The sequence below is a fragment of the Lonchura striata genome, chromosome 4 (genome assembly GCF_046129695.1).
Source record: "Lonchura striata isolate bLonStr1 chromosome 4, bLonStr1.mat, whole genome shotgun sequence".
NCBI classification, from domain to species: Eukaryota; Metazoa; Chordata; class Aves; order Passeriformes; family Estrildidae; genus Lonchura; species Lonchura striata.
Window position 1 is genome coordinate 34,968,549 of NC_134606.1, and position 10,797 is coordinate 34,979,345.

The 10,797-nt window shown below is 34.6% G+C and overlaps 1 protein-coding gene across 1 annotated transcript in view; it reads left to right on the forward strand.

Annotated features, from left to right (window-relative positions):
• The window catches only part of VEGFC (vascular endothelial growth factor C), a 69,460-nt gene extending 63,810 nt beyond the window's left edge, over positions 1 to 5,650 (forward strand). Inside the window, exons 5-7 of the mRNA XM_021549410.3 lie at positions 295 to 404; positions 638 to 968; positions 4,808 to 5,650. Coding sequence (XP_021405085.1) covers positions 295 to 404; positions 638 to 968; positions 4,808 to 4,922 — 556 coding nt within the window. The 3' untranslated portion in view covers positions 4,923 to 5,650. The remainder of the gene's footprint in view (positions 1 to 294; positions 405 to 637; positions 969 to 4,807) is intronic.
• Positions 5,651 to 10,797: the final 5,147 nt, after the last annotated feature.

Consider the following 10,797-nt stretch of genomic DNA (forward strand, 5'->3'; position numbering starts at 1 on the left):
CTGTATGAGGCTTATGTTCTAAGGTTAGGTCTGTTTCAAAACAACATCAGCAAAATACAAATACCAGCTTCTAGAAGTTGGAGCTAAAACTTGAAATAAAGAAGGTTTCTTCAACAAATAGTTGAAAATCTCTCTAGTGGGGAGAACCTTTAGTAGCAGATTTGACAGGAATAAAAAATAAAATTATTAATGAGCTGACACTTTTAGAAAGATATTTGCAATCAACAGCTAAAGTAGTTTTTTTTTCTCCTTGCATTCTTATGGTAGTAAATAAGAGCATTTTTAATTTTGCAGGTGTCATGTGGCAAACAAGACCTGTCCAAAAAATCATATTTGGAATAATCAAATTTGCAGATGTTTGTCACAGCATGATTTTGGTTTCTCTTCTCACCTTGGAGATTCTGGTAAGCAGTTTCCCTTAAAGCATCAAATGTTGTTCTAAAGATAATAAGTTGTAGTAATTACTTGTATCTTTTTCTGTATGGGTGCTACTACTGGCTGTTGCCTGTCTTTTGACATTTGCTTGTTTTTGAAACACCATAAAATGTATGGATTTGCTAATTTCTTCACATAAAAATAGGTGAGAGAGTAGACACAAAATTCTGGTACTAGTGGGACTTCTCTGCTGCTTTTCCAGACACATCTGAAGGATTCCATATCTGTGGACCGAACAAGGAGCTGGATGAAGAAACCTGTCAGTGTGTCTGCAAAGGAGGCGTGCGGCCCTCGAGCTGTGGTCCTCACAAAGAATTAGACAGAACATCGTGTCAGTGCATGTGCAAAAACAAACTTATCCCTGCATCCTGTGGGCCCAACAAGGAATTTGATGAAGAAAAGTGCCAGTGTGTATGCAGAAAGACCTGTCCTAGACATCAGCCGCTAAACCCTGCAAAATGCGTCTGTGAATGTATAGAATCTCCCAATAAATGCTTCTTGAAAGGAAAAAGGTTCCATCACCAGACATGCAGGTATAACCACAGCTTTTATTTCTTTTATAGTGTTCAAGGCCTAAAATTTTGGGTTGTGGCATTAGCTGTCTTGTTGAATTGCTCTGTAGTCTTAAGTGAACAATAAGCCTGTTCAGTTCAGTTTTATCTTCTATGACTTCTATAATCTCTAAGAGGAAGCTACTAAGCATAATAAGTATTCTAAAGCATATTTAGTTTCTAGTGCTCTTAGACTGCTTTTGAAACTTTTCTTCCTTTTCCTTTTTTTTTTCCTGATGAAATGTAAGAAATGAAGGAATGTAATTTGTTGGAATAAATATATTGCTATATAGATACACATTTGTTCATCTTCATAAAAAAAAGATGTCAAATATAAGTAGTGACACTTTTGTTGAAGTCTCTAAAATGAGGAAAAATATTATTAACTGGCATTACTTTTTTACCACTAATTAGCCTTTTAAGTGACATAGAAGAGTTGTTAGAAACATCAGAAATTGTTTCGTCTCTATAATTCAATTTTATGTTTGCAGAGGAAAAGAAACCAGCCTGGTTACATAAGCTGTACACATTATAAAACCTTTGCACTATAGGTTTCACTTCCAGAAGTGCTGCAAATATTAACCACCTACATTTTAAAAGAACATTCACAATTGGAGAAGTCAGGCACTTAAGAAGCTAAGAAATACCATAATAAATATTTGTTTAAAGTAAATATTTGTTTAAAGTAAAAAATATTTGTTAAAGACTTGGTATTTGAGGGAAGAAATTAGGTTCAGCCTTTCTCTGTTGTGTTGTGGTTGAATGCAATAGAGTTTCAATCATTTTCTCACTTGCAAGGACAGTATGATATAGGATGCATTTTGCCTTTTTTCTAAGCTGTTTTTCTTTTGTCTTTGGGTACAGAGAGACAAGTTTATATATGTTGTTACTTTATACCTCTGGAACCAGTAGTCCTGTAGATGTTAGCACTGTTAGAGGAAACAATCTCCTTAAGAAAAGACTTAGCATAGGTTTTTCACATTTTGGCTCTGTCCAGCGCAAGCTGTCTCTAAAAGGAATAAAAATCCTGCAACATCTTTTTTATCTCTGAAAGATCCCTTGCTCATTTAAAACAGCATCAATTATACAATTTAATTTGTATAATAAAAATATAAAATATATGACTGATACAAGTTTAGTTAAAATAAATAGAAGTACCACTCTGTTTAACTTTGTGCTAGACCTGTGAGCCCTAGACATAAGCATAATCCTGTAGTCATGTCGTAGACAGCTCCCTGTCCTACAAGTAGTGCTTGTAGCTTCTGGTTTTGAATATTTTTATGCACTGAACTTAAAATGCCCCTGCATCTACTAGTTACACCCTGCTTCAGATGAAAGGAATACAAAATCAGCTACAAAGCACAGGATAGGAAGGGAAAAAAGACTCTCTAAAAAAAGCTTTTTAAGGTGATTGTGCTGTTTATCAGCCCAAGAAGTAGCATTTCCTCTTGTTTCATCTGTGGAGTTGTTAGACTGCCCACAGTGACAATCTGGGCATTCTGCACAGAAAAGATTCACAATAATTGACCATAAAGAGAAAGTTGCTGCCACTTTGCCCAGTACTATGAATAGTGACTAAACATCTATCTTAGCTCCAGCATGCTCAGATTGTCCTCATTGAACAGACCTCTGTCACATGGAACCACTCAGTAAACAGCATTCAGACCAAATCTCTTGAAAAACCTGGTCTATTGTTCAGCAGTTTCCTAAGGAAACCACATTTATGTAGTTACAATGACTCTGCTGCTATTCACCCTGTGCTACCACCTCTAAAATTTATTTTGGTCAGTTTTGGCTGGGCCAGATTAACGAGGAATTTCATCTGCTAAGCACTTTAGAGGAGAGGGCCTTTCTTGCTCTGTTGAAATATCCCAAATAAGAATAAGACTGAAGTAACCTGACCTTGACTGCTGCTAGACACAAACTCACATGGGAGAGGTGCTATATAGCACTCCCAGCTGCAAGCTGAATTTCACAAGGAGCCATGAATCCTAAACAAAGTGAACTCCTCATCCTTAATGCTTGCATGACTGTTTTTCATTGTGCACAGACATAGGTGTGTGGAAGAGTTTGGTTTTGCCTCTTTTTCTTCTTAGTTTATTTCATTTTACTATCATTCAGTACATGAAATGTTCTGAACTTTCACGGCAGAGACAGCAAAAAAGTGAGTGCAGTGTTTTACCCACTGCATCTCTGTGGAGTAGCTTTTTCCCAGAACAGACCTACTGTTGGTTTGCTTGTTCAGTTACAATATTAGATCCTTTCACAAACCTTTTTGTTGCCTTTTACCACTGCTTCCAAACCATTGGGGGAATAGATCAGTAAGGGTTTGAGAGATTCCCATGAGCTGCTACACTGATTTCAAATATCTATTAAGTGGCACAAAGTAATGTTACTCCCTTAATTATGGAGACCACAGTGGTGAACTAATCTATGATAAATGACAATGAAAACACTGGACATGATGTGACTAGTTAATAAGTGGCCCATTTGCAGTCTTCCTCATTCCTTATCGCTTTCCTCATAGCCAGATTCATCGGTTGAACTGGATGGTGTGAATTCATGTAACTGTAGTGCACAACTCATATCCTAAACAAATTATTGCAAAGTAGTAATTTAGTATCCAAAACAAGCACACAACATACTAACTTATTTGCAACTACAATAATAGTAGCCACAAGCCTGAAACAAGAATTATGTAGGGAAGAGGAGAGTGACAGTGCACAATTTAGCGTGCTGTATATATGCAAGTAAGAGTTATCATAATAGATCATAATATCAGTGTTTCACAAGCAGGCACACATTATTTTAGTACAAGTTTTAAGTATAACTGTGCTGAAATTTGAGACATATACTTTTGTCTTTTGACTCATTGCCAGTGACTGAAAAAATCACAGACTTGTACTTTGTCTCCATTATACACCAGAAAGTATTTAGCATTGTTATTGTAGGGTTATTTTGGGTCAAGTTCTTGTTTTAATAGAAAAATTAAATAGGAAAAGGAAGGGTTCAGGGACAACCAGAGATATTATCTTTGTATAAGTTCTATTTTTCAGTCAAGGAGTTGGTGAGGAAAACTACTGCTGCTGCACAGGGAGATGTGATTTGTTGTTCAATACTTTATTTCTGTTAAACTTATTTTAATTGCTTAGACGCTAATTCTGTTCTTTCTCCATTAAGATTTATCAGAAACATGACAAATAGGCTCTGGTTTTTCTTCAGAATGCACACAGATGCAATATGAATGCAATTATATTCCCACTACCTCAGAGACTGGCTGTGGGAATTTGAAACTTGAAAGGAAGTATGTTCTCATTTTCAAGATCAGAGCGTAACATATGTAGACAGACCCCTCTCAGGCTTATTGATGTAGTCAATAAGATGAGAAACAGTCCTGGGTAGGAGGGTGATAGATTTGGTTATCATCTAATTCTGGATTACCACCTCCAGTTTGCAGCATGCAGTAAATTATAACAAACCAGTCTGAGTACAGAAATACATCCTATTTTCAAACAAAAACTTTTAAAAATGTTACTCAAGATTAGAATGCAACAACAACCAGCAGTGATAAAAAAGATCCATATGTATCTGTTGCAATAGAATAATTTCTCTTCAGCATCATTCATTATTGTTTCATTGTCTTTTGTGAAGAGAAGTTCAACTAAAATTGTTGCAAGGACATAAGAAGTTAAAATATATATATTTGTAGGAATTAAATATTACATTGAGAAATGGCAATGTGAAGGCACACAGGTTTCTGCTCCAGTTAAATATAAATGATTATGTTATATTAATGCCCACTTTTTTTCCCCTTTCTTCAGTTGTTACAGACCTCCGTGTACAGTGCGGACGAAGCGCTGCGATGCTGGGTTTTACTTCAGTGAAGAAGTGTGCCGCTGTGTACCTACATATTGGAAAAGGCCACTTATGAATTAGCCAAGAGAGCACTACTTGCTACGTTGGTGCACATTTTTCCATTACAACAAAAGAGCAACAGAAACTTTGCTAATATTTGGAATTAAATGTTCACCAGAGACCCTGTGGGGCATTCAGAGACAGACCTATGCTTTTCTCAAGACGTGGAAAGCAAATGTAGAAAACAACTGGGGTTCATGTTTTGTAAAGAACTCAGTAAGGACTTATTTTCTGTCAATGACCAAACAGCCTAGGTTCTCCTTCTTGTGATTTTTTTTTTTAAGAGATAATGACTATATAATTTATTTCCACTAAAACCATCGTGCAGCATTTCTGTTTATAGCAGTAACAATTGTTAAAGCTCACTGTGATCAATATTTTTATATCATGCAAAGTATGTTTAAAATAAAATGGAAATCGTATTATATATAATGGTGAGAATGTTTAATCATCTGCCTAAAAAGGAACTCGGATTCAGCTCTATTTTCTGGATTCTTAACAGGGAAAGAAGCAGTAAGGAGAAAGCACTTTTAAGAAGGAAGGCTGCAGACATTTTCTGGTACCTGTTGTGTTTGCCATTTGCAATAGAGTTATACCGAGGCTTTTGTGAGCCAGCGGTATTTCTGTCTCTAGAATGAAAATAGCAAAGAAGTTACAATTAATAACAAGGAGGTATTGGAAATTCTGTTCATTGCCCAAGTAAAAAGACTATGTTCAAAGCACAGCAGCAACTATTCATATTCCAATATAGTAATATCCTATTTTATTTCTTGGTGTCATTCTCAAAGGAAAAGTATAAAATTATGTCTCTTCAAGGTTATTCGCATGAAAGCAAAAATACCAAGATTGTTTTTTTACTGTTACAGGCTACATTGTAAATTTTACAGCTAAATTTTTCAAAATGCTTTGATGAGCTCTATCCTTAAATAGTCAATCAGATCTCTTGATCAACATATACAGATGCAAATATATTTTGAAGGGCAAAAAATATATTCCAATGGGGACATGAAAGGATTTATACCAGTCTACTGTGGATTGACACAGTCTCTACATTAAAAAAGTCTCTTTCAGAAAATATTAAGTCAAACATCTACAATTTTAAAACAAGGTAAGATTTTTAACTTGCATGGGAAGGGCAATCTATTCAAAATTAAAATATATCAGAAGTTGGAAGGAAGTTTTTTACTTACGGAAACTTTGTTGGGTGCAGAGTGGAAAAAGCAAAGCTGCAAAGCAAGATTTTTGTGACAGGTGTGGTCAGATCTCTAAAAATAATTCTGCTGGGTCTAAGCAGTTGTTCTTAAAAGAGTTATTGATGAAATAGTATTGTAGTCTAGAATGTTGGCCAGGAGGGGTTGCTTTTCTAGATTCTTTTTATTTCATAGTTCTTAAAACTGAGTTTTAATTACTCAGTCCCCATTGTGGGTTGAGGCAGTGTAACAGGATGAGAGATACTTTGAGACTTCACACTTTCCACTGTCTGCTTGCTATGCCTAGTGTTCTAAGAGACCAGCTATTTATTATCCTAATAGGATAATAGGGTGAAGTTTAGGCATGCAAATACTGAACAAGGTCTTTATCACTATATTGCTTCAGCAATCAAATGCAGGTAGAAATGTGGTGATGATTTAACATTGATGTACAACTTCAGCTGTTATAACTCACACTTCCCATCAGTAGGATTAGTAGTTACACAAATCATCAGTGTCTAATTGGCAATGTCTACATAATAGCTAGAGATTAATGATCAAATTTAATTCAATATTCAAAAAATTCAGGCATCCACTTCTGTAAGTTACCTGCTTGAAGGAAGCCTAAAACACCTTAAGAAACAATTAAAAAACAGATTGGATCTCTGCAGTGACTTGTGTTGGTGAACCAAAACCACTACACTTTTATAAAGACATGGGGGGACGAAAACTTCACTGTAGGTGAAGATTTTAAATTTCTGTCCCAGCCCAATACAGAATAGAGGCAGTGAAGAAAAAGACAAACCAAATCTGGTACCAGGAACAGAGCCTAAGTAAGCAGATATCTAACTAACAGATCAAGGATGTACTTCTGGTTATAAAGCAGAAGGGCACAATTGTAGGCAGAACAAAGTAATTCCAACAAGTAATTCCACAGAGATTATAAAAAGTGCATGTTAAAACACTATACAAATAAAAAAAAAACAAACCCTACTAAACTTACCAATGATCAAATGTCTAATTTTTTTTTTAAATAAACCCATTGTGGCTAAGCAGGTACTTGTATTTCTACTGAGTGAGCATACCACTCTCAAAAATGGTAAAACCCATCTGAGTAGGGAAGTGAAGGCAGGAAGTTCAGAAATGAGACCAATGAACAAGAAGCTTCAACTTTATCACAAACACTAGCATTCAATAAGAATTACTTTCCTGAATGCACATTTTTTCTGGTTCTTAACTTTCCAAGTATTGAGGCTTTTGGGCATAAATTATGCCAATCTAAGTAAAATAAGATTTATAGATAGCAAATTCCTGACTTGTAAAAGTTACCACAAAATCAGGTTTGTGTTTGAGCAAAGTGAATAGCTGACCATTCACAAAATTATGTAGATGCATAGAATAATACATACAAGCAGTTGGTAATATTTTCTGATAATCAGAATCTCCAGTTCTACTTTCCATGAGCACAGTTTTGTGAAAATTATACATAACACAAACATCAGAATTCTCATTACTAATGGATAGACTCTCCAGATTCTATGTGATAAATGTGATTCCATTTCTCTCCATACTGTCATGAAATAATCTGTAAAGCAGGTCTTTTTTGTCTTTATTACATAAAGTAGCTTAGTAGGTCTACACCATTTTCAGTTTTGAAGTGATACTCAATTATGATCCCTTTAAAATTTTCATCTTCACTTCAGACCTTGATATTCTTAAAAATATATAAAAATACAGCTTAAAAGAAGATTTGAAAGATAGATGATAATTATATATGTAAGTTATTCTGCACTAACTCCAAATAAAAACTTTTATTGTTATTTGTCTAAAATCCCCGTACCTTGTACAAAAATTACAAGGTGGTTGGGAGAGGGAGAGTACATGTAACTGCAGTAAATCACATTTAATAGTAAACAGACTTATGCTTGCATTTCATCAGAAATTTACAGCAGTTTCTGTATTCTTTCAATATTGTACTCTAGGGAGACCATAAATTCTGCAGGGTAAACCCTCTTTACCTGCACGGCCAGAGGGACATGCTATTTACAGTGTGAGTGTTGTTAGTCAGCTGACATGTTTGTTTAATTCATGCTGAACAAGCTGATAGTAAATCAGGTCTCTCAGCTCTATTTGAAAGACCAGCATGAAATCTTGCATATGTACTGTATCATCTTGAAAGGCTTAGTGTTAGGATTTCTTTCAGTATTTTCATTTTCAGTCTTTAGATCTCAGTTACAACTCTGGCTGCCCTTGAATTTTAGCATATCTCCCATTTCTTTTAAGCATAACCACCTATAACATCTATGCCAAAAGACAGGAATGGAAAAATTTATGCAGTCAGTAAGCTCATCAAGAGCTGTGTTCTTTTAAATATTATTTATTTTAAATTTAATTTAAGGATATATTCTTAAAAGATTGTGATATAAATATATTTAATTCTGCATCATTTTGAGGTGCAAATGGTTGCTGTCAGATAGAAAAGTTTGAAAGTGGTAAATTCAGATTTTTCACAACTTTTTAATTTGCAAAATATGATATAGGATGAGTTCTTTCTATTACAGGGTTTTTGCTTCCTCAAAGAAAATAAAATAATAGTTGATAATATATTTAATAGCTTCTTTTTGTTCCCTTTCTCTTTTGTTTTTGCCTTGCAGATAAATCTACTGGAAAAGAACACAGGACAACCTTCTAATTGAGTGATGAAATAATAAGATCAAATGGACCAGGTATTTAAATTTTTAATTTAATTAATACTAATGGGTAATAAGAACTAATAAAATTAGGCAACTTAAATACAGGTTTAAGACTCCACAATACACTACAGGTCTCAAAAGCTCTGGAGAGATGAAAACCTTTTTATAGAATACGTCTGTACTCATTTTATACCTTCTTGTCCAAATGTTGTAATGGGATGTGGACAGTAGAAAGCATTAAGAGGTCACCAATTTTACAATTAAAAGTTAAAATATTTCAGTAATTTATCAGTTAAAAATTATAGTCTGGATCTGTGAATCAGAGGACCTTATTTCAGCTTGAAAATGTACTGAATTACAAGTCGCATATTCCAGTAAAAATAATAAAAATCTTAAAACACAGTGCTTTTCTCTTTTGTATAAGCATTTCTACTTCAGATGAACAATGACAAACTTTGAATAAGTGTATATTACCATTTTTTTTTCCTTTTCTTCTCATCAAAACCTTGTCATGCAAAATACATCTGGTTGATTCAGGTATCTTCCCTGATCCTGAGTGAGGATATATATCCTTTCATGACAGTCACTGACCATTCAACTGTATTTCAGCGAACTCTTTATCCATTTTCTACATTTATAATCAGCTGTATGTGGTCACTGAGCTCTTCCCCTTTGCTCTCTTTCTCAAATTACTTCTCAGATTTCTGGACCATATCTCAGTCTCTCCATAAGAACATCTGTATTTCACTGTCAGCCTTTTCCACATATCACTGGTACCTCTAACCCTTCTATTTCCCTTTTATATCCAATCTCTCACTAAAAATAGCATTACTTTCTCCTCTTTTATCATTAACACCACTTTCTTCTCGCTCTTAAATTATCATGCCAACATTGGGGTTAATCTTGTTTTAGATACATACAGTTATTCTTCACTACACATACATGAAAGTGTCAAAAAATAGTCTGAAACTTCACATTCCAAGTTTGCAAATCCAATCTGTCCGAGCAAATAATAATAATAAAAATAATTACAGTTGAGAACTCCCCAAAGCAAACTTGCAAAAAATGGTAACAGATACAATGATCACTCTTACAGATACCACTTGAAACAGAAAGGATAATTTACAAACAAAAAACCAATTTATAATATCATTCTCCCAGTAAAAAAAATCAAGCTATAATTCTGCTGGATTCTGTATTCTGCCCCCGCAGTCTAACACTGCACTCACCCAGTCCTCGATGTCCAGCGCAGCATTTGGAACTAAATTCAGCCTTGTTACTGAGTTTGTGTTCACATCTCATTCTTGCTGTGAGGGTGATAAAATCTTGGATTCAAGGGCAGGTAAGGAGACTTCTCATATACCCCACAAAAACCCCGAAGTCTGTGCTCCTCCTCAGGACAGATTTACCCATCACCTGCTTTACAGCACTGTGAAGATAGAAGAAATGGGGTTATGGAATCTTTCCTAGAAGTATTATTCCATATTTAAGGATAGATACTATTTGTAAACTCAAATCTTATGGATGTGCTTTTCACCAGCCTACACCCTGTGCAGTAATTTGGATGCAGAAAACTTTTGGGTCAGTGTAGTCCATGGGTTACAATCAGAGTAGATACTATTGGTTTCAGCTTATCCAGTCAGTTTCTGTAAACTATTTAAGAGATACTTATTTTAAAGTGCATCAAAGAACCTCTAACTGAAGCACAAAAATACCTTGGACTTGTATTGCTTTCAGAAAGAAAGAAAAAAAAAAACACACAAAAAAGCCTAATCATATGAGCAAACACACTGCCTGGAGGCTTAGTTTGAAATAAACTCAAGCAAAATTCAGATAAGTGTTCAAAAAACAAACACTGAAATATATTTCTGATGTTAAATCAAATCAGTTACATCCACTAAAGGAAGAACTAGTACTAAGATCTAACTTCACTTCTAAACAATGAACAAAATACAAATATTTTTTTATGTAGAGAATAATCTTTTATCAAATGTAATTTCCAAAAATAAGTGA